The sequence below is a fragment of the Centruroides vittatus genome, unplaced genomic scaffold (genome assembly GCF_030686945.1).
Source record: "Centruroides vittatus isolate TY-2023 unplaced genomic scaffold, ASM3068694v2 contig_941, whole genome shotgun sequence".
NCBI classification, from domain to species: domain Eukaryota; kingdom Metazoa; phylum Arthropoda; class Arachnida; order Scorpiones; family Buthidae; genus Centruroides; species Centruroides vittatus.
In genome coordinates, this window is record NW_027122625.1 from 2,240,677 (window position 1) to 2,268,672 (window position 27,996).

The window sequence follows — 27,996 nt, forward strand, 5'->3', positions numbered from 1 at the left end:
ACAGTTTAGATTTTGTTTTATTTACTACGAAAATATTACAAAAAGTTTAAATACATGCATTTAATAAAAGTCTATATTTTTGTTTGTTTTCCTTAATTAAAAACAATCCAGTAACAAAAATATTTGGCACAACAAATTGACAAATTTTATGACAAAATATTTATTAAAGCACAGCTGTTAAAAAAAAAAAAATTAACAAAATACAAATTACAATTTAATATTTAAAATTTTTTTATGTACAATACAACACTTTTTATTTAAGGATTTGGTCTCAAATCCAATCTAAATTGTAAGAGATATTTTCTTTTAAGATTAATGCTAATTATGTGCTACACATAATTAAATTAAGTTGCAAGGAAAATATATATTTATATGTTAGTTAAAAATACAAATCAATTTACTTTTAACTTAATTTATTAAATCTGATATATATTTATTTTTATGCCGGAAAATATTCAGCCATCAATCTATGATAAATTTTTACGTCTTCTTTAAGAAATAAACAAAAGATGATTCGGTCAATCTGAAAAAAAAGTTAAAATAATATTAAAAACTATCTTCTTATTGAATTACTGAAATGAATCACACATCATCAAGAACCTTTAAAATCTAGATCACAACCCTAACTTTGGATGCATTATAGTGGAGCATAACCAATATTTAAACACCATATATAAAGAAATTGCTGGTATACTGGTACCAAACTTACATACAGGAGATCCAACATGATATATAAGTTATTACTGAATGGGAAGGACACGACCAATGAAAGTAGAGCCTCGGGTATACAGTATTCTGGTCAGGAGTATACAGGTTCAAAAGGAACTTAGTTTATATTGGTTCCATTAAATGCTCAATACAAAAAAGGGTGCAATAACATCGGTACAACATTATAAACAAAAGGCATACCACCAGCCTGTCCATGTAAGCCTCTGACCCTGACATGCGTGCTGACCTGCCAAGTTAATAAGGCAGTTCCTTCAAACAGATCTTATTTGGAACCTAAAAGCCTTAAGAAATATACAAGGCCGGCCTGACTGGCAAATGCATTAACTTTAAAGACCGTAACACTGTATCATATGTATGGAGGTACTATACCTTTATGAAAAATTGGGCAATGCTAACATATATTAATTTCTCTCTACCATTAGTTATGATATAAAAAAATTTTTTTGTTTATGGGTTAGTATTATATATTTTATGATTTTTATATTGTCTAGCATTTAAATTTTTATATACGTTATGTGTTGTTCCAAATTTTCAAATATATTCTGTTCCACACATTCTAATTTGGAATTTGTTGGTTAAAAACCTAAAGCAGACCTTGGGCAAGGTCAAAAACATTCATTAGATGTTTTCATTAAATTGTGTTACTGCATTTTAAAGATTCTTGATGGTGTTAAAATAAAAAAAATTTAACTAAATTTTTTGGGGTTTGTATCGAAATATATTCAAGTAACTTAAAAATAAAATCTCTCTTACACTGTTAGCATTTTCACTTAACCATTTTCTAACCACATCAATTGCAACGTGAGCTGCTTTTTCATTTGGATATCCTGTAGAAATATATTTATTAATATAATTACAAATCAAAATTGTGTTAAAAAATTTTATATAAATTTAATTTTTTCAAATCTGTAGATATTACAGGATTTTTCAAAATACATGCTGCATTTTTCATTGAATTCTACTCCTAAACCACTTATCAAAACTCACTTTTTTTGGTGTGTATATATTTGGTTGGTAAGCTTGGAAAATAGCAATCGTATGAAGATATTTTTGACATATACTTATGTCAGCATACAGAATTATGGTTGTTATCCTTAAAAAAAAAATCTTAAATGGATAGTTCAAATATAATTGTATAACTAACCCTCGATTTATATGGTACCCAATTTCAGTTTAACATGTGTTTAAAATATTCTTCAGTATGTTAATTTTAAAACAAAGTATTTTCACTAATAAAATTAATATTTAAGCTGTGTTAACTATTATGACATTGCAGTCATGTTACCATTAGTTTCAACAAACGTTCAAAGAGATAGGATTTTCCATTTTTTACTACAACACATCATTACAGCATCACACTGTAAGCAAATTAAATTTTAATGCAGTCAGAAAATTTATTAAAAAAATAAAATGGAAAGAATAGAAATTTTATTCAGATAAGGTCCATAAGATATTTTTCCATTGTGGTTTTTTTCTAATTAATTTATTGGAGATATTGATATATCTTCAATAAATTAATTAGAATAATAACTTATTTTATTAGTTTAATTAGTTAGTTTTTTTAATTAGTTTTTTCTAATAACTTATTAATTAAATTAATAAGTTATTAGAAAAAACTGGGATGAAAGAAGTAATGGAAGTAACAAAAGATTTTCAACTAAAACAAGCATTATTTACAGTGAAATTGTTACAATGCTGCAATTTTATCATCATCTTTTAATTAAAAAAGTGTCACATGACTTCCAGAGAAAGGCACCACTAAAATCCAAACCAGATATGGAAGGCTTAGAGGCCATGATTTTTTGAAGACACAACAATTAATTGGGGTCTTCCCAAATTGGGTAGTCCTTGCTTCTGTACATCACACATCTCCTGATAACAAGTGAGTCATGCCAGTTGTCTAACTCTGCTGAATCATGCCAGTTTTTGAAAAAATTTTAAATTGAAGTTCACCATAAGTTCATATATAGTTTAATCAATGCTTCCAGCCTGTAAACTTTCCATATCTGGTCTCGATTTTCATCTATCTAACACTGTTCTTAAGATTAATGAAGGACAGACAGATGGATGACAGTGAGAATGTATAGGTCTGCAATTTGAAAACTGCAACCCAAAAAAAAAAGGAGGAAAATTGTTTATTTATCAACGAGCAAAGAAGATACAGAATGAAATTTCAATTCTGATCATTTTATAATAGATTGAAATGTTCCGTTTTTTATTATCTCTCCATTTTCCATATAAATGTTAGTTACAATTTATAGTACATACATTTTTGATTTTAAATGGGACAAATTTACCATGTAAATTAAGAGTTTGTTTATATATATATATGTAAACAAACTATATATATATATATAAAAAGTTTCAAACTACACACACATTTAAGTTTTTATGTTATTTAAGTTTATATATAAATATTATAATAATTAAAAAAATAGACTATTTCAAAGAATTATTTAATAATTCAAAGAGATATGAACAAATTTAGTTTTTATTCTACATTGTTTCAATATTGAGAATTCTAAGATTAAATGAAAAACTGCCTATTTTTAAATATAAGAAAGATATCAAATTTAAAATGATTTTTAGATTTTATTACATAGATAATCAAATAAATACTATTTGTCAAAAAAATTTAGAAACAAGCCTTTATTAAAGAAAATTAGTACTAAAGTGAATAATTAAATAATGATGATAAAATATACAATTTCTTTTATTTTCAAAAAACTTCATGATTTATTTTTAATTTTTTACAGAACATAATTTATAAGTGTATAATGTATTTAGAATATATTTCTTTTATTATGAAATATAACTATTCTATAATAAAAAAAACTTTTTAAAATGCTATAAAAATTCCTTGTACACAGGTTAACACCACTCATTTATAGGTACTGGTATAATATACACTAGACTCCCAACAACCTTTAAGTGACCAGTAAATTAGTTAATTATACAACAAACGTTTTTGACCATATATTTTTTGGTCTTCTTCAGGTTAAAAGTTCCGAGATTCGAAGAGCTATTGTGCTTGAATATTTAAAAATGCAGTCAGAATGAATTTTTTTATGCAATGTTTCATACGTTCTAGAACAATTTTGAAATATTCAAACACAATGGCTCTTCGAATCTCGGAACTTTAAAAATTATTCATGTATTGGTTCATTTAAAAGATTCATGTAAAAAAATTAATTAAAGATTACAAAAAATTGTTAAATATAATGAATATAATCTTTAACAATTGTAAATGTTCTTCATATAAAAAAAATATATTAAGAAAAAAAATTCATACCATATACTCCTGTTGATATGCAAGGAAAGGCCTGAAAAAAATTATAACAATTTAATTCTATTAATTCTTTTAGGTTAAAAAAACCTAAAAGAAGGTTTGTTTGTAAAATTACCTAGGTAATTTTACAAACAAACCTTTTTAACAAATTAAATATTTGAATAGGAAAGAAGTAAAAAATTCTTAAATTATCCATAGTTTTACCTTGATTGCCAAAAAAAAGTATAACAATAATAATGTATTATTCATAAAATATATTAATATAACTTAAGAAATCTATTAATATAATATACACTGAACAATCACTGCATTAGGAACACCAAGCCAGCACCATGTCAGAAGCAGTAAAGGGATGCTCTATAATTTCCATGTCACAATTTGTTGCAGTCATGTTTAATTGGCAATACGTGTTTAAACATAATTGGCATAGAAGAAAGCAATAGTTGCCAGTCATGGGCAAACAGGGTGACTTGAGCAATTGAGTGTGGACAGATTGTTGGGACCTGAAGGATGGGTACCAGTATTTCCAAAACAGCTGCACTGTTTTGGAACTGTTTGTTCTTGTACCACGATGTCCAGAGTGTATCACAAATGGATGGATCATGCACAAATATCCATCAAATCACATAGTGGCCAGTCATGTTATTGATCCCAGAAGTGAGTATTGTGTGTCAAGAATTGATATCTAAAGAAAGCAAAGGAAGGAAAACTCACTGAGTACGGTGTTAACAGTTTTTTTATTGCTAGCACTTTCAACATTTTACTAGCGATGACTTATGACCAAAGATGGAATATAACTTTGATCCTCTATGGTCACAAGTTTCTCTAGTAAAACACTGTGTAGATAGGAGAATCTTGTTCATTTGGATTCTTTGTTTATTGATGCATCAATGTTCCCATGCATCTCTCTCACACTTGATATTCTAGCGATATGGACTGTGCTGTTCAACTTGCTAAAATCATAGGTCATGAAGTTATGTGATAAGAAAATACTGATAACAAGGGGACTCCAGTGTTTATGTTTTGTTTAAGTTTTCTTTATATTCTTATCAATTATTCCTATGTATATTAATTCTGTTATTTTTTTAAACTATTGCCATTGTATATTATGTTTATTTTGTAATGGCATATAATTTTGTGTTTTTAAATTTTTATGTTCCATGCTCTTGCATGAAGAGTAATTTGAAATTGTGTTCTATTTCTAGATTTATAACCCTCCATCCACCATACTACCTGAAGAAGATGGTTGTATACTATTGAAAGTGCTCGTACTTGTTAATTAAATGTATTTACCAGTAACACCAATAAACAGTTTATATAATTTCATTTATAATGAAGAGTTAATTAAAAATAGACAGGTGTCATTTAAATTAATCATCTAACAGGTGTTGTGACACTGAGGTGTCAACAGTTGAACTTTGCATTTCATAGATCTGAAATATTGAACTTTTTTGAGATTTCAGATTCTTCTTGTATTACACTTGACATCCCTTTACATGCATTATTTTGTTTTTCTGTATGAAAGTCTGCTTCTACTCAAACATTTCATGTCAGTCAATGAGTCTGTCAGTCAGTAGTTTTATTATACAGATAAAATATTAAATTTAACAATTTAACTTAAATAGCTTGATTGCTTTAACCAAAATACTGTCCTATAGGTACACACTTGCACACACACAATTTATTTATATATTATTTAACCTGTCCTGTGTTATTCCTGACATATATTGGGGTTATGACCTCTGATCTTGACTGGTTGACCCATGATATCTCATTTCAGCATCAGAACGTTTTTGAAACTAGATGTTGCTAGTCATTATAATTTTTATATTAAAACTAACTTTCAAAATATAATTTTTTTGGTTATTACATTTATTAATGTATCTATTTTTTTGAGAAAAATAGAAAAATAATTTCGGACGATACAATAGGCATAATTATTCTTTTCAAAAACATGTAATTTTTGTATAGCTTAACATCGTTGAAAATTCAACATGGCATCACATGCAATGGAGAAAACTTTGACTATCTGATAGGTTAAAAAATAAAATGAACATTGTTAAACTAAACTCTTGTTTCGATATTAAACATATATTTCATTATTGTTAAAGTTGATACACATTATCATAAGTTGTTTAATGTTCAAAATATAAAGTTACTTACTACTGATCTCAGATTGTTTTCTTTTACAAGATTTAAAGATGTCTGATAACAACTTGCTAATTTGTCTGGTTTTTCTCCAATAGGACCAACAGTGTGTATAACATCTATATGAAATATTTTAAATAAAAATTAAATGATAATTCTGTAATATATGCAATTTTTCAGTTTAATAAATTGATTATAAAAAATATTGAAATCTCAGATTCAAACAGAAAGGAATCAAATAATAGTAAATCATTAATTTCCATTTTTATGCTATTTATTTCAAAAATTCAGATGATAAAAACTCCAGAATAAACACGTTTAGTTTTTTGTAAATCCTAAATTATTATCTCCAAAACGAAATTAAATAGTAATAATTAGTGATGCACTGATAAGCATTTTGGCCAATTATCAGATTACTGATTAATTAGCAGCTAAAAATCAACCAATGATAGATTTTTAACTGCCAAAGTATCAACCATAATAAATAATTAATAAGAATTTATATATGATTAAAAAATTCCTTGAAAGTTTTGCAAGTAAATGTTCCACAAAAGAAACAATAACTTATTTATGAGGCAACAGAAAGAGATTAAATAACACGACATTGCTGTTTGTTTTTTTAAAATATCTACTGCTAATACTCTTGACTTCAGTCATTAGCAAAATACATTAATATGTTTATAGAATGATCAGCAAATACTTATATAACAATTAATATATAAATAAATGTTTTTAATTGAGTGAAATTTCTAATAAATCATTGCTTTTAGTTTTAAAGGATCTATAGATTAAATTTTTAAATTAACACTCAATTTTTAAAGACTTTTCAGAATTAATAAATTGTTAAAAGATATTTTGTGGTTATGAGTCACATCATGCTTGATACAATTAAAATATTTTAGGAGCTAAAATTCATATTTTGAAATGAGAGGGAGGCTCTCCCTTGCCCTTCCTAGAAGGAACATCACAGATTTTGGGATAGTACTTGTAAAAATTTATGTCCCACTTCTGTTATCAATATTATAGTCTACTCACAGTTGAAAAATGTTTGTTTATTTGATGGGATTAGCAGCTATGATTCATTCAGCCAAGTTCAGACAAATGGAATTTATGACCACGTGGTTACCACAAAACAGCTGCAGCATACTAACTTAAATGTAATAATTCATACTTGATGGAAAGTCTGTAGCAGTGGAACATCACTGCTTGTCAACTGCATTGCCTGTAGTGAAATGCAGTCATTGCAGATTGACTATGGGCTTTTATATCATACTGAATAATTTACATGAATGGAAGCAGCAATTGTGTGGAGAGTGCATAGTCAGCATATTATTTGCCTAGTGGTAAATTTCGGAAATGTAGAGAGTACAATTCATCAAAGCTTGGAAATGATATTTTGATGTAATTAAAAAATTTTGATTTGGCCTTTTGAAGCTGGTTAAATAACATATAAAAAGTTTCTTGTACTAAACGACTGTTCACTACTGGATGTACCCAATACCTTCTATTTTTTTTTTTTTTTGCTTTTTAAGAATTGAAGTTCCAAGAACACTACTACTGTGTGGTAATGAGCATTGGCAACTAGTAAACTCAAAACAAATTCTTCCATCTTCCATCTGCAGAAAAAACAATAAACTGTGTGGTAATTGCAAATTCCACTCATCTGAACCAGGTCTCAAATGGAAAGACTGAAGAAAGTTTAATTAACAACAAGTAATATAAAAAAAATTTTTTTAAAGTCAATTCTTACTTAGGTCAACAAAGAAAAATTTTATTTTAGTTACTTTTTATTAAATAATTACAAAGTTTGCTTTTTTCTTCCTCGTGCCCTCTATCAATCCGAATTGGCATATTGCTCACAGGTGCCACAGTTTAAATTTAATTAATTAATGAATTAATATTTGAAAAAACTGTATTAACATCAAGTGTCATCCACTACAAGTTTAAAAAAATGTATTTGAACTTGAGTGGATGAATAAAAAGTATTTTATTAATGATTGAAAATTTGAACAAGATATATATAGGGAGAGTGTGAACTAATAGTAGGAATTTAAAAAGACAACAGAACATTGGCTCTCACCTCCTTATTGGCAATAGTGTAGTCTGCTACAAAAGTATAAATTTATTAAAATTTCTCTTAAATTTCACAAATTTTATAAAGTTATTAATGAAGTGGAGAAAATTTTATTGAAAATAAAGTTTTTGTTACACAAAATTATTAAAATGAAATATAAACTTCTACTGAAACCTGATCCTTAGCAAATAGACGACGATGGCACCTAACGCCTCCCTCTAGTGCCAAATTTATTTGTAATTCATAATTAATATTTTCAAATTATAGCCTGATTATTTACGGCAATTGTGAGTGTCTATTTATTAAAATGAAAATTGAAAAGTGATAAAGAGTACAGTTTAAATTGCATTTATTTATTATTAATTTTTAGATTAGTTAATTAATACCTGCCCACAGACTGTGGATGTAAAGGATAATTATGAGGGCTCTAGAAAGAAAATATGTCAAAAACAACTATTGGATTATTAGGAATTTTCTCAAATTTATAATTTTGCCTAACTAATAAAACAGTTTTAAAGTTGCAAAATGTCTAAAATTTAAAAATGCTGATTGATATTAGACTAGGAATTGAGCCTATAGTATAATAATACAGTAGTATGATTTTTAAACTTATTTGAATCAATGTGTAAAGAGCTTTATCTAGTATCAGTCTTTAAGTTGGTAAGTTCTAATGTTTATGGAAGCTCCAAAGAGTTGATATGCTGGTGCTGTAAATTTTACAATTGGCAGTGAATACTTCCTCCTCCCTTTAGTCAACTAGCATTAAAGCAATGAAAAATAAATTAAATTTTAAAAAAGAACTTATTCAAAATTATAATTTCTTATTTTTCAAAATTCTTATTCAAAATTTACAACATTCCCACAACAAACAACACACCCAAGGTACTCGGGCGTGTTGTGGAAAGTTGTGTAAGCAGTGTTTCCCACCCATGTGCCGTGACACACAGGTTGGGAAACACTGCTGTAATAAATAACATAACAGCAAGGGAAAGTTTTTCATTGTAATTCCTCCAGAGAGTATTTCTCAGAAATAAGTGAGATTCTTGAAATTTAGCTCTCGAATATTTAATTATTTATTAATAAATAATCAATTATTAAATATTACATATACAAAATTGCCTAATAAATTTATTAGGCAATTTTGGCAAATCCCAAACAGAAAATGTTTCATTTATCAATTTCAGGTTATTAATGGAATTATCTGATGTATTCTTTGTCAGAGATTAACTGCCTTAAATTTAACAGAAGGTAACAATTGATAATAATGATAATTAGTAATTTGACTGCTTAATTGGCTGAACGACCCGATCATTGATTAGTCAGTAAAAGAGCCAATGCACCCAATTACTGATTGTCTACTACTGATTAATTGGTGCATCATTAGTAACAAATATCATGGCTATTTACTTCTTAAAAATCTAAAACTTTTTGAAGTGTTAAAAATTAAATAAACTGAATTTTACATCTTTGTCAATGCTTTTATTAAGAATTATGGATAAAGATCCAAAAGTTGTAGAGAAAAGCTGGCAAATCTGAATTAATAATATTAAACTTGGCATTAAAAAGCATTAAAGCTGGAATAGTTGTTACATACATTTTCTCATTATATATTGATAACATGAGAACACATTTTTTCAAAATTATCTTTCAGTTTTAAAGAAACTTTTATTACATTTCCTATAGCATTTTGTTACACTTTCTAAATAGTATCTATTTCAGGGTGTTTACAATGTTTTTCTAATTTCTCATTAATTAACAAAACTTAATAAAACTGATTATTTGATAGTTTTTCCTCTGTAAAAACATCTTGAAATTCAATCCAAACTCATGGGGTGTCTTAGAATTGAGGAACATAATGTATACATTATGAATAATGAATTTTAACTTACACTTGGCAGGTAATCTATAACCGCCTGTAATTTTTGCATTGCCTGTTTCACAGCCATTAAGAGTCGCACATTCAGTTTTGAGTTCATTCCCAGCTGCTCTATGAATAGCTCCATCAACTATAAAAATAAAAATATATAATATATAATTTTTATATAAATTATTAATGAGTAAATTCTTATCTATTTTAAATATTAATATAATTTTATTTTTAAAAATTTATAAGTAATGACAATAAATTAGAGAAATTATGAAGTATAAATTACTCCAGCAGAAATATTTACAGAGCAGAACAAATGTTTTTGGAGATCATTTGGTTTAAAAATGGAGACCATTTTTCATGTTCTAAAGTCTTTAGGACCTGAAGTGAGTATTTAAGTTGGCTCATCAAACTCTACACAGCTTCAACCTTGACAGGAAATGAAGTCTTACTTTAGCATATGTGTCATTACTTGCTGCTTCATACAGATTGCTGGGTATCAAAAGGTGCCTGCTTGGATTGGTTTTATAAACCCTTTGACTCAGTGCTAGAGTTCCTAGAAAACAATGATGATGCTTTACAAGTCAACTGAATTGATTCCAAAAAGACATAGCTTATTTGACAGACTTGTTTAACAAATTTAATGAAGTAACTCTACTGTTCTAAGATGATGAGCTAATTTTAATCAAAACCAAAACTGTTATTTCTGCATTTGTGGCTAAACTTCTTCTGAACAAATTACATTTAGGTCAAGGGGAATTCAGTCAGTTTTCAAATTTATCAACAGTAGAAGAACATAATGAAGACTTTTTTTTAAATCTATTATCAGCACTTGGAAGATTTCAATTCTGACTTCAATCAATGATATGAAGATATTCTTAAAATAACATAACTGACTGTGTTTTGGACACTTTATCAAGTACAAACACACAACAATCTCCAAAATTACAAATACTGATAGAAGTAACAACAAATGAGGAATTGAAATTTAAATTCAAAGACCAAAGACGGCTATTAACAGTTCAGGCTGCAAAAATAGATGCCTACACTTTATCCTGGATTATGGACTATACTACAAAAGTTTTTAAATACGTTTCCTTCATCATATTTAGTGAAACAGTTACAAATCTGTTAACTAAAAAAATAAACTGACAGCAAATAGCCAATCATAGTGATTTAAGAATGGTGCTGACAGAGAGCTGAACATTAATAAATTGATAGCAGCACACTTGGTTCATCCTTCTTATTAGAATTATTTTTAATGCTATTTTTTTATTTTGATATTATTCTTCATTATCTTATTTTTTGTGTTTACTATGAAGATTTTAATAAATATTTTTTAATTTCAAACTTTAAGGTTTCTTATGTACAAAAACATCTTTCTTTACTATGTTGTAGGATATAGGTAGAAATATAAATACATAAAAGGATGCAAATTTCTCATTGCATCTTTCTGTTTGTTTGCTGAAGTTTGCATTATAATATATTTATGACAATACAAGCATCTTTAATTTAAATGTATTTGTATTTTTAATTAACTGACAAGTTAAAAATTAGCTGTTTGTACAGGTATACCTCAAGTTACGTCGCTCTCGAGTTACGTCATTCCCGATTATATGTCGTTTGTCAAAAAAATATATGGAAAAATAAAAATCAAGTTTAAGTCAGTTTATTCGACTTTAAATCCGTCCGCCACAAACATTGAAGTCGTAATATCACTAGAGAAGCGTTGAAAGCACATAAAATCATATTAAAATATGTACATTTACAGTAAATGTTAATATAATCATCATAAATCCTAGAGAATAAAACATGAAAACATTTGTGTTTCTGTGTTGTCGTCTTATTTAGCGATCTTTAAGTGCTCATTATTGGTGTTTCTTCCATTATTGGCGTTTAGTTACGACGTAAGTCGTAGTTTCGACTTACGTTGTAACTACACAAGTAAATTCGACTTACGTCGTTTCTCCTAGAACCAATTACCAACGTAAGACGAGGTATACCTGTAATTGTTTAAAAAGTATTTTCACATTCATTAGATTTATATAATAAATTTTAAATAATTCTAGAATAAAATATGTTGAAAGTGACAGGGTTATTAATATGGTTTTATAATTTATGCATTTTATTCATTTTAACTCTTCTTTTTATGAAAAAGGTTATAAAGACTTTATGCTAAAATTCATTAATATTCATTATATCTTTCATTACATGAAAAACAGTTGCAATGAACATGAGAACAAAAAAGACTTGAAAACTGAAAATTCACTAAAGTAAAAGCAAATAATTAAATATAAAAATAAATATTTTTACTAAATGTAAATTATTATTATAGTAATTAAAGTACAAGTAAATAATTGAAAAGTAAATGCAAAGTAGCATTATTTATACTAACAAAATTTATTAAATTGTTTATTAATTTAAGTAAATTTCTTCATTATTTAGTGTAATGTTACAATGTAACATATTCTGTCTTGTGGCAATAAAACCAATGTTTTATTCAATTGTTTACAATTTTCCTCTTCAGGCTGATTTGACATGAGTCTAAAAGAACCAGCCTGAAGAAAATAGCTGTAAACTATCAAAAGTATTTGCAATTTTTGAATAAAACATTGGTTTTAATGCCGTAAGACAGAATAGTTACATTGTAATATTACACTAGATCATTATTTGATATGAGGTGCAATTAACTTTCTTTCCTCATTATTATAAAAATAATAATTACCTAAAATTAACAAAGTTAATATTCTCACCTCCTCCTCCTCCTAAAAGTCTGTTGTTAGCAGCATTAACAATACTATCTATTTCTAAACTAGTGATATCTCCTTCAAAAAGTGATACTTTTTTATTAATTTCATTAGAACCTGAAATTATGATATTAAACTTTTATTCAAAATATTAAATTAAAAATTTTAAATCTAGATAAATATGATAAGAAAATAATAATCCAGATCCCATTCTGGGAATAAATTATATTATTTTTGTAAAATTAATCAAATGTTAATAGAAATATATATAAAATAAGTAATGACAGAGATAAATATTTTAAGTTTTAATTAGTGTATTTTGTGTGCAGGAAAAAATATTCAACTAAATGGTTTAGGTTTTCAGGATAAATGAATAAAAACGATTCATATACTTTTTGGAATTATCAGAAATGAGAGTAACTACTTTTATATATTTTATAAAAAAATGCTCTGATCAGAATACACCATACCATCATTTTAAATAATACTGAATTTAGATTCTCATTTTATAAATAACACAAATGTGAATATTTCAATGTATTCTTTTAATGTCCAATTAATAAAATCAAATTCCATTAACTGTGGTTTTGTTTCCCTTACTTAATGTTATCAACTGATTATTATTATAAGTATAGGTGAATTTTAAAATGATTATAATAAGTGGATTCTTCTGTATTTTCCAAGTATAGGTATGCATTGCTTAACAACAGGTGTATGTTCCAAGAAATATGTTATTAAGTGATCATCATAGGATGTAATCAGACACATCTACAAGGCATAGTCTACCACTCTTATAGGCTATATGTAACAATGATAAGTATTTATTTATCTAAACATAGAAAAGGTACAATAAAATGTGGTATTTCATGTTTTGATGTTTAAAACTTGTTTAATTTATTGTAAAATTATATTCATAGTGCAATTATAACGACAATAAATTATAGTGCTTGTTGTTTAGAAATTTTTTGAAAATACTTTATCCCATAAACTTCTTGGACACACCTTGCATATCTTTTATTTATGCATTAATGCTTAGCCAGCACCGTTACATGCCATTATGGTATCTCCAAATTTTTCAGCTCTATTATAATTTTAATTTTATGGGACTTCCCATTATATAGGCAGTCTATTGTTAAGAAATACATATCTGTAAACCAAATAATTGCCATAATGAATTGGATTACTTTACCACTATATCGGGCTTTGAGATGTTTATAGATGTATACACGTATCTATATTATAAATTATATATATATAAAATTAAAAAACAAAAATAAAATTTTAAGAACCAAAAATATGTTTGTATGAATTGAACAATTAATAAAGATTAGACATTTTTTGAATTCTTTATTTATACAACTTTCTACATTTAAATCTTCTTATTTTAGAACAGATTAGCATTGATAATCAAAACTTGTATTTAAATTCTGCTTTGTTTTCTTAATCTACAAAGTGAAAATAAATTATAACTAATATGACATTAAAGCTTCTAGAGTAAACATTAGAACAAAAATTTTAAAAGGAGTATTATGCTATAGTTTATATAAATATTAAAGTCAATGTAATCTTTTATAAAAGTTTAATGTTTAAAATAATATGATAAGTTTATAGAGCATTATATTAACATTCAAAAAATGTCTAACTATATTTTTAATTTGTGTGTAGACATACAAGATCATTGAAAGAGAAAATAAAGAGTAATATTAAGAAACTAAGTATGTATTTAAATTTTTTTGCTTTATTTTTATACATCAAATAATTTTAATAGTGTCTTTGTTTTATTTTAATAATAACAACAATAATAATCAAAATATAGTAACAAATTTAAGACAAAGAAAACTAATTTTTCATTAAAAAATAATTTTGTGTACATAAATATCATCTTTTTTTACTACTAGAAAAATTATTTTTTGTATTATTTTATGATAACTAAATAGTCTGTAAAAGAAAGAAACAAGCAAAAACTGTATTAGTGTCTTGATTTGATAAAAATTATTTAAATAATTCATATTAAAAATAAAGTTAAAAATTATTACAGCATTTAAAATTTAAAGTATTCAATTTTTTAAACAAAATATAATTTAATGTATTTATAATTAAGGTAATGTTTTTAACAATCAAGTACAGAATATGTTAACTATTTAACCATTGATTTATTTAAAACATCAGAAATGAACTGAGATAATATATAAAAACACAGAAAGTTTTAAAAAGTATAATTCATTTAATAATTAACAAAAAATAAAATAAAATGAAAATATGGCATCAAAACAACCATTTAATGAAATTTTTTCATTGATTAAGGCACTGATTTAATTACATTAGATAATGCAAGAATTTATTTATAAAAAGCAATTATTTATTGTAACATCATCACAATGAATTGTATAATGTGTTTGCATTGGAAATTCATATATAGTTCATCAGGGTCGTCCCTAAGCTTTTCACATCTGGTCTCGTCTTTCATCTATCTCACTCCGTTTTTGAGATTAAGGACTGACAGATGGATGTCAGTGGGGATTTACAGGTCTGCAATTTTTTCAAATTGCAGCCCAATTACTTATACCATTTGTCATTCTATTTCCATTATTTTAATTTGAAAATTGTTTTAGTTAGCTCTGAACAGCTAGCTTATTAACTAATTTGCATAATTACATTGGTGTTTTAGAAAATTAAAAAAAAATATACCAAAATTATAAATAATGGTTTTAATATGTAAATAAATAAAATCATTAAAAATTATTTCTGAATACAAATCTTATGAATTTGCAAAGTTCTTGTAATTAGTACATCAGTAAGGTATATAAAAGATAACTACAAAGCTGATAATGTATGCTTTCAGCTGTAAGATCTTGGACTTTTCACATTTAAATTATTGGTATTGATTGATTAAGGACAATTTTTGTTCTTTCTAGCTATAGACAGTCCAGTACTGGCAAATAGTTTTTCTAATAAAATTTGTTTTTAGGACTTCTTGTGTCTGTTCAAAATGTAACCAAATATATTGTTTATTTTTTGTTGATTTGAAACTTAAATATTAATTAAACATTTTTAATTTCTGTAATATACTTGAAAATACATTAAAATAATAGCATCAGTTATTTAAATGTGCATCGGAATAAAATTCTTAAATAATTATATATAATTTGTTTTAATAATAAATAATTTTGGTTTTTCTCAAAAAATAATAATTTACCTTAATTTACAGAATTTCAAATGAAATCCTCACAAGAATAGTGAAAATAGTAATGATATTACCTGTTAGAATGCCTTTTATTCTTGCATACTCATCCCAACTTGGAATTTGATCAAGTGTTAAGTAACCAGATCCACATTTATATAATTTTCTTTTTTCTTCTATTGGCATTTTAAGATAGTTTTCTATTAAAAAAAATTATTTACATTAAATATATAATAAAGATTTATTTAAGAAAATTTTTAAGAACAAAAATTTCTTAAACTAATTTAAAATAAAATAATTTTTTATATTAGTTAAATTTATTTCTAACATCTCTATTGCCTCTGAATAATTTATTTCTATACACAATACAAGAATATATCTTTACACCAAACAGGTTATACAAAATTGAAATATATATTTTGATTTTATATAAATGGTTTGGTATAAAGATGTGTTCTAGTGTATAATCTCCCAGTTTTTGAAGTGTTAAACTTAATTAAGTGTATATTATAGCATAATACATAATTAAAGTTTATCTAACAATAAAAAAAATTAATACTTATATATCATTAAATACTTTTAAATAATTCACTGGCTTTGTTGGTCTAAATCTAAGCAATTTACCCTGCTCCAAGCCATTCTTTTAATGACTTTTAGTTATTAAATTACTAAATTAAATCATCAAATATTCAATACAACTACACTGTAATGAAATTTATTGTATTATTAAGATACATAATTAAACAAAATGAATTATTTACATATTGATAATTCAGCAATAATCTTTATTTGCCCTTGGTCTACATTTAGTTATGACGATTATTACCAAATGTATTGCAATCATTTAAAAAGTTTATTTTAAACTTTATGAAATAAAACAAACATAAACTTATGTTTAAGAAAAATTAATATTTATTATTATAATAAAATGTTTTCATGTATCTTTAGAATCTACAAAAGCAACATTAGTTTCATTTTAATTAAAATTTAGTATTTTCCCTTCTCATTATATCCATGTAATTCATCCAACAAAACCTTAAATACTCCAGTTAACTAACTTCATAGATCATCAAACATTTTCAACCCAATCTGGGTCTTCCTCAGGATATCATTGTAAGAAATACACCGTGTGAAATGGAACATGCAAATCGAATCCAATGCGATTCAAATTACAAATAAAACGGTTGAGATTGAAAATGAAACAATCCGCTCGTGCTAAGATGCCAGTTTAGCGCGTGAGAAGTTATTACTGCAAGTTGCTGCATAACCGTTAAATAAATCTATTAAGATGTAATTACTGTGGGTTCTCCCCCTCGTAACAGAACTTCCACGCTTGTGAAATGTTGGCCGCATCTTTATAATTAATGCATGTGTTCTGTAATCCCGCTTTGTATATTTTGAGGGTCTCCATGATTTTGAGTTGCTCCGTGCAAAGGAAGAGTCTAATGAGACGGGCACTTTGTAGATCGGCCATGATTCCAGGTTCAGAGGCGACATGTGCAAGAGCAGTGGTATGCGTGCAAGGGCGGTTAAGGTTTTGTTGGATGAATTATATTTTCCTCCAGTATTTGATTGGATGTTCGTTTTGATATATCCACGTAATCCTGATCAATCAGTAAATGATGAATGAATTTAATATAATATAATATATTGATTCAGAATTCTATCTAGATTACTTGAATATGATTCTGTACAATTACTTTTAATTGCAATTATTTAATATTGTAACAATAAATAAAAGAAATGTTAAGTGTTTCCTTAGTGTATAGATATTATTAACTTGTTGCATGCAATCTAGTCCAACAGTTAGAGAAATGAATAATTATACTTTTTCTCTAATATGCAACTGTCCAAAAATTCTATAACATGCTCAGTATCAGTGCCGTTATTTTTATTTTGTCTACATTACTTTTAATAGACATCTACTTATCAAACCATAAACTTAATTTACTATCTCTAGACTGTAAGTTGTGATAATGTAGATATTGTCATCGACTGTGCTTGTAAGCACAGTCAAACGTATACAGTGGTACCTTGGTATTCGAACTTAATTTATTCCAGAAGGCTGTTTGAGTGCCAATCTGTTCAGTTACTGAATATATTTTTCCCATAAGGAATAATGTAAATTAGATTAATCCATTCCAGATCCCCTCAATAATACACTTATAAAAGCATTTTAATTAGAATTTAACCCAAATTCAATAGTAGTTTACAAGTCTAGCATGCATAAATCATAAAAAAATTTTAAACATTAAAAATAGATGAAATAAATACAAATTTATTCTCACTTTACCTTTTTGGAGAGTTAATGGTGTATGTGGAAGGTGGAGAAGAGGGTGAAGAGGAAGAGAACTGTTATTGTTTGGAAAATTGTCTCATTTCCTTTTCAGCTGGGAATACCCATATGCAATATAGAATGACGAAATACACCTATTAATTTTAGCAATAATTTTGTCTGACGAAGATAGTCAACTCTAGGGTTTCATTTTATTTTCAAATTAGTTACTTTTATCATAAAAAAAATTGTTTTAAAGGTGAAAAATTTAAAGTTAAAATAAAAATACTTGTTAATCAAACATTTGCTTTAGCCAGTATTATTTGTTTGGTCAAATACTCAGCAAACAGTAGAGTACCATGTAATTTTTTTCTGTGAACATGCATATGAATACTGAATTGTTTAAGTTAGTAGTAGTGCAAGGTACCACTGTATATTAAATTATCAGGTCAGTCCATAAGTCCATGCGCATTTTTATGACCTTGAGAAAAATCTTGTTTTGCTGTTAAAAATGTCAGTCTAATGTGATAATTTTTACACGGAAGTGTTAAATTGGATCTCATTCGTATAATACTGTTCAGAATTGTGAACATTTCAGTTGTTTATTTTCGTTAAAATGGAAGCAACCGACGAATATAAAAGACACGTTTTATACTTTTTATTTGGTGAGAATGCTACAAATGCAGCCAAAAAAATAAATACTGTACATAATCAAATCGTAATTAGTTCAAGGACTGCGCAGAAGTGGTTTGAAAGATTTAAAAACAACGATTTTAGTGTGGAGGATAAGGCTCGTACGGGAAGATCCATCGACTTCGACGACGATGCTCTCTCTGCACTAGTCTGCACTGTAAAAAAGGCTATTTCTGAATATTTTGATTCAAAACTGAAATCATTTTACGAAGACGGGATTAAAAAGCTACCATCGAGATGGCAAAAAATTGTACAAAATAATGGTGAATACATTATAGATTGAAATAAAATTTAATTAAAATCTTTTGCTGCTTTTTTTGTAGATAAAAATACGCACGAACTTATGGACTGACCTGATATATTCTTGTTTTCATCAAAATGAAATGCTATAGTTTTAATTTATTCTACTGTTATGATATAATACATGAATGAAAATAATCTTCCAAAATATTTTTCAGTTGTGTAAGAATACAGTTTTAATAAATTTGATTCATCATTGTATAACCATTAAATAATGCATTTTCATGAAAACAAGATTAGCTAAGAAATATTTATAGCAACTCATTCAATAATGACTTCATTTCAGCTAAAAAATGAAGTCATTATTGCTAAGTCATCATCTTAGCTTTTCTCCACATTTCAATTCTTTTAATAATGTATCAAATATAATGTTATGGTAAAATAAAATAAAGATTTTTGAAAGTATTACACTGCTTTCAAACTAACTCCTTAACTAAAAGCAATAACTAAGAACTAATAATTCAAAATACATTTAAAGTTCTGATCATTTTATATAAATAAAATAAGCATCTCGTGTATAATATTTATGAAAACTGTTCTTTACATAACTTTAATTTTTTTTTAATATTGTTTCGCAGATGACTGGACAGTCAAAATGGTAAAGGCATCAGTCTGTCACAATGGGGAAGTCTAGAATCTTTCATGAGTGGTCTATACTAAATACATTGAGCTCCCTCTATTACTATTCAGTCATCTCTATTATGAGCTTAGCTGAACCTATGACAGATATGATTAAAAGGCCCACTTACACCTTGTCACACTTTACAATGACAACAGTTAATGTTTACTATCATTACACAATCAAATAATATTTAGTTGATCACATTACTACTACTTAGTGACTATGCCTTCCGTCATCATCATTACAAATACAAAGTCCAATTCAGGAATTGCTATTGTATACTGTAATGTAATGTCACAAACCATGTTTTAGAAACACAATGAACTTACTATAACTAAATTCTGACAAAATGCCTACCCATGGTAAAGCTAACTGAGAGAGATCATACTGGAAATATTAACTATCATTAACGGTCTTAGTGTGACTGAGTATTGGTGACCTCAAGGAAAAAAAATACGTAACATATTGTTTTGTAAGAACTATCACCTGTAAAGAACTTCTAAAGAACATCATATGTACTGGTGGCATCTTTGAGACTTAAGTTTTTGGACATTTTATAAAGTTTATAAAATGTTTGCATGATTTCAAATAAGCTATAGTTGGTTTTTGCTATCTATGCAGTGAATATTTTTTGTAAAGAACTGAATGTAAGAAAGTTTATTTCAGCAATTTCTAAAATAAATAAAATAATTATTTCGTAAATGTGGAACATATTTATAGGAAAATTAAAGAGAAAAAGTTCATATATAAAATTTAAAACAAGAATCAATCATTAAAAATTATAATATTTTGATTTTTACTTATAGTATCACATATATTTCATCTTTCAATAATGGGAAGTTTATTTTGTTATTCTTTGATGAGAGAAAATATTTAGATATGCCTATTAAAAAAGAAAAGAAAAGTGATCTTATAGGTTCTGTAATACAAGACATGAAACAATCACACCAGAAAAATAAATATAAAGTTAATAAATTAAGTTTAAACTTAAGAAAAACAAAAGATTTTTTAAAAACCAATAATTTATCAATCATTAAAGCTGACAAAACGAAACAACTTATAATTATAGACAATAAAGTCATAGAAGAAAAAACTAAAAAACAATTTAACAACGAACAATATGTAAAATTAAATAAAAACCCATACGGAAAAATTAAAAAAGATTTAACTAAAATGGTAAAAAACATGTATCTGAACCATAAAATTAAAGAAATAGATAAAAATTACATACTAAATTTCAAAAATAATAGAACTCCTAAATTAAATATAAGGTTAAAAACACATAAAACTGGTGAAAAATATAGACCAATAGTAGATTTTCGAAACTCAATTTTATATAATTTAGAAAATTACATTAAACAACAATTAAAAAATTTTGAAAATTCAAAAAATAGTATTAAAAATGCCGATGAAGTCATTAATATAATCCAAAAAATAAAAATAGATAAAACAGATACTTTAATCAGTCTGGATGTTAAAAACATGTATCCAAACATAAAATGGGATCTAATAAAAAAACAGCCTCCTAAATGAAACCGTTGATCATGATTTAATAACCCTAATAGAATTTGCCTATAAAAACAATTATTTTGAAGTTTTTAATGAATTTTACAGACAAACTGATGGGATCAGCATGGGATCAAAAATGGGACCAAAGCTGGCTGAATTGGTAATGAAAGATTTCGATATCAAGATACAAAATATTCCGGGTGTGAAAAGAGTAATGAGATATGTGGACGATTACTTATTAATTTTTAACCATCAGATAACCAATGAAAAAATAATTTTTGAGAAAATTAATAGCATAAACCAATACATAAAATTTGATACAGAATTAGAAAAATATAAAAAAATCAGCTTTTTAGATATTACCATAAAAAAAGAGAAAGATTGTTTCACTTTTAAAACTTACAAAAATCCATCGGACGTAAACAAAACAATCAATTATTATTCCTACACCCCTAGTACCATAAAAAAGAATACATATATTATGGACTTAAAGAAAATATACACTAGGACGAGTCAACATAACGAACGCCAAACTATGGTCGAAAAGTTAAATCATAAATATATACTTAATAACTACCCCAAGCACTTATTAAATACCTGGCAAACACAATATTACAAACACAGGTTTAATATAAAAAACAAGAAGGAAACCAACCATAAACCGTTCCCTTATATATCTAAACATATTTATGAAAAATGCTCTAAATCCCTAAAAAATGACAATATTGTTTTAGCCCCTTTGTTAACAAACAAAATATCGCAACAAATCTGTAATGTTAAAAAACCAAATAATAATAATATATGGGAAAAAACAGGAGTCGTTTATAAAATCAGCTGCAATTGTCAACACCCACAATATTACATAGGTGAAACTGGACGTAAATTAGAATCACGGATCAATGAACATATGGCTGCCATCAGGCTGAAACATAACACCTCCCCTTGGTTTAAACACATAATAAACAATAGTTGCCAATTAGAAAAAAATAACACCAAAATTTTACATTCCGAGAAAAATACATATAAACGTAAGTTTAAAGAACACATAGAAATAAAAAAACATAGCAATAATAGTAACTTAGTAAATCTGTCAAATGGAATGCAAATCGACCAACAGTGGTATTATGTAATAGAGGGCGCAACAGACTAATAGTTTTATGTGTGGCACCCTACTGCAAAAACGTTCTAGTATTGTAAAAAGCGCAATGCTTTTCGAACAACCTTAAGTGTATATTTATAGGACCAAAATTTGCTGTAAAATGTTTGAAATACATCCGAAAAAATAGTAAGTACGTATTTAATTTTAGAAAACTCTATATTAGTTACACAGATCTTTGTAAAAGATTTTATATAAGAAAACTTTATAATTATAGTACTACTGTAAATACAAGGGAAAATAGGAATTAAAAAACGAACATGAAAGCAAATACCAGTAAACAATGTATTGTTAATAAAGAGGATACGAAAAAGGTATAAAAAATGTATTTAGTTAAAATGTTTTTAAAGAATTTTTGTAAATCTTATTATGTACGTACTCGCGTCACCCATGTTAATAAAAAACCTTTGATTTCCTGTAGCACTGATGAGGGACCAGGACCCATAAAACTGGTCCGAAATGCATTTGATGAAGAACCAATAAAAAAGTTTTAAGCCTGTTCAGCTGTTAGTTAGTCTACCGAATGTTTTCGGATTAAAGAGACAACCACCTATTAAACATATATACAGCGACTAAACAAATTTAATTAAAATTTAATTCAAATTTAATTAAAAATTGTAAGAAAATATTTACTTTCAATGTAAAGTGTGTTATCATTTTTTAACAAATATTTGCATGATAAATTGTCATTCATGTATTTTTACTTGTGGTTTTTCCTTTGCAAGTATTAGCAAACCAAAATTTACTCCTTAACAATTTATGAGATATTGTAAAATATCTCATAAATTTGTAAAGTTATAATTTGTAAATGATGTACTTTTTTACATTTTTTAAAATTGATGTTTACATTTGCTGTTCCACAATAATTGGCATATTAACAACTCAGGAACATTTTCCTTCATAAAGATTCTATAAATCTGCTCATTCAAGCATAATGACAGGAGGTAAAGTCTAATCAGCCAATTACCAATAATACCTGCCCACATATTCATACCTGCAAACTTCTCTTGGTAACAGTACAAGAATACAGTAGTATTAGAATTGTATTCTGGCTGAACATGGCTACATGGTTGTGACAATTGAAGAAGCCATCTTATCTACAAACAACATTCCACTCAAAAAATAAGATCCATTCTGTCAATGCTGCAAAAAGCATTGGTGATATTCACCCTTCATGGAAAATTATCCATAGACAATCTGTGCACATTCTGTGGATAATAGGAGTGCAGCTGTCTATCATTCAGGACTCGCCATAATGAACAGTGATGTGTACTGGTAGTGTACTGTGTACAGTGTGATACTGGCTGTTCATCCACACAAAAGTTCATTCTATCATGGATGATCTACAAGATACATTGTATATAGGAAATCCCTATTGTCCATAGTTTTTCCAAGTTTTCAGTAAATATTTTAGAACGTCACATGTACTGGTGGCATCTGTTCAGATGATCTTTTTGGCAGCAGTGGCTGTACCATAGAAGAAATGCATATCCTAGAGTTCTGCATAAGTGTATCATTCCATTTAACAGATAAAAAGAGATTACAAAAGCACCAAGACACCAGTTATCTCCAATTGAGCAATGCAAACTACCCATGGAAAAACAAATAACAAGCACATGATGACAATTAAGAGCCAGATTTGTATCTGCAACTTTTTCTTCTTAAATGCTATAATGTTAAAACTTCAATAGAAAGATGATTTGGATCCAAGTAGATCTTAACTTGATCTACTGTTAAATTAAGATTGTGTGATTAAGCATATACTGTATTTTCCAGCGTATGAGACGACTGGGCTAGAAGACAACCCCCAACTTTTACAGTTAAAATATAGAGTTTGGGATATATTCGCCCTATAAGACAACACCTGGTGTATAAGACGACCCCCGACTTTTGAGAAGATTTTCCTGGGTTAAAAAGTCATCTTATACGTCGGAAAATACGGTAGATATTTTTAAAAGTGCATATAAAATATGCATTTATGATTTTTACTGCATATTTTGTAGATTTGACCATTTTCGAGACTTGAGTTTTGGGACATTTTATAAAGTTTATAAGATGTTTGCATGATTTCAAATAAGCTATAGTTGGTTTTTGCTATCTATGCAGTGAATCTTTTTTGTGAATGTATATACAATTCTAGTGATAAATATTACTTTATCATATAGTTACATATCAGTGTGCAAAATTCAGATGTTTTAAATAGCCTATGAAAGTCTAAGTCCCATTCTTTTAATCCAATCATCCTCAAATATCTTTTAAACAATTGTATATATAAAAATAAATTCAATAATGATTGATTAGATAGCAGAGCAAGTTATATAAAATTTTATTGAACACACAATTTTATTTGTAATTAACTCAATTGCACACCTCCTACACAAAACATTATTCTAATATATGTTTGGTTACATCACAATTTTCAAATCCTTTATGCCATCTATTTTTCCCTTGTACTTAAAATGTGACATAGTAGATGTTAGTAAGATTTGCTCAAAGACAGTAGTATGTATACGTTTCAACCTATTACTGGTTCTTTTAACATGTATAATGCATATTTCGGGAAACAAGAAAAACACACCTTTAAAAATCCAGCAAATAAATTTGCTAATAAAAACATTTTCAATCAGTTTAATCAATCTTCCTCCATTATGATTGAAAACTTTTTATTAGTAAATTTATTTGCTGGATTTTTAAAGGTGTTTTTTTCTTGTCTATTTATCCAGTTGATAGAAAATATATTGATATTTCAGGAATTTTGAAATGCATATAACTGACATTTTGATAGGCATATATATATATATATATATATTGTGATTTTAAATGCATGTAAATCTGGTCTTTAATGAACAATGAATGTACTACACAAGACAACTGAAGGTGACAGACAACTCACATTGTAACCAACCCAATGCTCCTTTGCAATATACAATTGTATCAACAATGTAACTTCTTACATTCAAAGGCTTGTTCTGACTCAAGATTACTTCAGAAAACATGGATTCCTAATCAGAAGTTGCTCTATTCTGACACCTCTATATACTTCTTTTGTTTGTCAACAACTTTTTGAATCACCCTGTATAATGTATATCAAAATATACCTCTGCTACAAAGAGTAGTGCTGCATACAGATTTTTACTTGTAGATGGAATATAGTACAGATTTTCCAGAATTTTTGGAGGAAACAAGGGATTAGAAAGTATTCAAACCGGCACACACTGGCATGCAAAACTTAAGCAACAATGTAATTTTTAAGCAGACAACCATAAAATTGTAGAAAAGGGCTTGTTGCAATCAGTACAATGAACACCCAATTCAGTAGAAAGGTGCTTCATATGAAGGAATAAGACATCACAGGTGATGTGAGGACATGCAGTCAGAGCATGCAGTCAGTGTGCACAGTGCAAGACTACAATAAACAGAAGGCTTTGATTCCATACTGTATGCATTATATTCATTTTTGCACTAGTATGCATTCTTTATCCTTTAATTACAAAATACTGTTTCTATATTCTGAATTTCATGTTTCCCAAGCAGGGCCGGTTTTAGGGTTTTGAGCACCCCGGGCAAAACAAAATTTGGCGTCCTTTCATACAAGAATATACAAATTTACTGCAAATTAAAAAAAAAAAGTAAAAAAAGGCAAAAAATCAAAATTACACAATAAAGAACTGTGTAAAAAAGTTATTTATTTAAAGCACGGCAAGTGCTGTTAATGCAAAGTTTACAGAAAGACAAAGTTACTTGACCATTAAGGCGCATGACAGGCGCCAGTATCACTTTGACTATTCATAATTTTGTTGATATTTATAATTTATAAATTTTATCTCGTCTATTTTTTGAGTAGATTGTTGTGATACGTGATACTGATTACAAAGTATCTTTTCAAAATAAATAAAAATAAACTTTTTAGAGATTAAAAAGCATTTGTCTGCATCAATGTTGTGTGATAAAAGCCATAAAAATTCTTAGGTTTCATTATCTTAATTAGTAAATTTTTGTTTTTGTCTATTAATTTTTTTTTGAGTTATTATGAATTCTGACTATACGATATAGTTTTCTTTGAATAATTTGAATATTATTTATATCTGTTGACAATAATAAAATAATTAGCGGTATGACCTTTATTTGGTATTACTAAAGAAAAAACAATTTATTGCTTGTTAAAAAAATCGATGTCTCATGAAAAATGATCAATTTTAATTTATAAAATATAAAAAAATAATGAATGTAAAAAAATATTTTATTTTTATATCGGCGCCCCTCAAAATTTGGCGCCCCGAGCAGTCGCCCAGCTTGCCCGCCCCTTTATCCGGCGCTGTTCCCAGGTGATTTCTTGCAGAGTTATGGCAAAAAAACAATCGTTACTTAAGTTTTGCACACCAACGCGTATTAAACCACATAAAAAGCACCTTTTTAAGTACTTTTCTAGCAACATTTTCTAAATTGGAATGTCAGCTGGTATGATGTGTCTTCTATAGATTTTAAATTTGAAAACAATGTAACAACCAGGTTTTCTACGACCTTGTATTTTCTAACTTTCAGAGTATGAAACAGTCAAGGTAGGCTTATCGACGATGCCAAAAACGTTTGTCGAGATGAAAAACAATACAATTTTTAATGTTGAACATTTTGCTTTCACTTTTAATTGAAACATAAGAACACATATTATATTACAAAAATTTGAATTTGCCAGAGGAAAATCATTTGAAATGGCCAAAACACTTATCCATTGAAGTATTTACGGAATCAAGAGAAAAAGAATAGTAAATTTAAATTTACTTATTGTTACGTCATCAAAATGCTGGACTGCAATTTTTTATCGTATTTCAATTTTAAATAAATCACGCGACTTCCGGTCAGATAGGAAGTTTCCTATGTAATCGTGACCTCCGATCCCCTAAGCTTTCCACACCTGCTCTCGACTTTCATATAACTCAGTTCTTTTCGACAGACAAATCTACAGGTCTGAAATTTTAAAAACTGCAGCAGCCCAGTAACACATTAAAATACTAAATAAATGTATTTTGAATAAAATTAAGTAATTTATAGGTCATTCACTGGTCAAGGTCAATAAATCCTAAATAATTTGAAGTATTTCCTACCTTTGTCGGTCGTAAAATCCTTTTTGGACGACATCTCTCTGCTATTTATTAAGCAACTCTTGGGAAATCCGTCCGGTTTTTTATGCGTGTTTACGTATAATAAACTATCTCGGGGATTTCTAAGGAGATGAGGATGTGAGTTTATTTCCTGGTAACGATAACTCAATCTTGCAGATAATTTGAAAGTGTTTAATCTAGTGTTTAAATTTCTTAAACGACAAAATATGCCATGAAACAACATAATGTTTCCTACTCATTCCATGTTTTTTCACCAGCGTACAAAACGGAATGCATGCAGCGCCAT

At 27.4% G+C, this 27,996-nt stretch overlaps 1 protein-coding gene across 1 annotated transcript; it reads right to left on the reverse strand.

Annotated features, from left to right (window-relative positions):
• LOC136984934 (macro domain-containing protein PG1779-like) lies at positions 1–27,996 on the reverse strand. The gene is made up of 8 exons (XM_067282079.1): positions 27,693–27,996; positions 16,113–16,235; positions 12,861–12,971; positions 10,130–10,246; positions 6,182–6,285; positions 4,022–4,052; positions 1,483–1,556; positions 1–523 (listed from the first exon to the last, which is right to left on the reverse strand). Exons 1-8 carry the CDS (start codon positions 27,931–27,933, stop codon positions 440–442), a joined length of 885 nt encoding a protein of 294 aa, XP_067138180.1. The 5' UTR covers positions 27,934–27,996; the 3' UTR covers positions 1–439.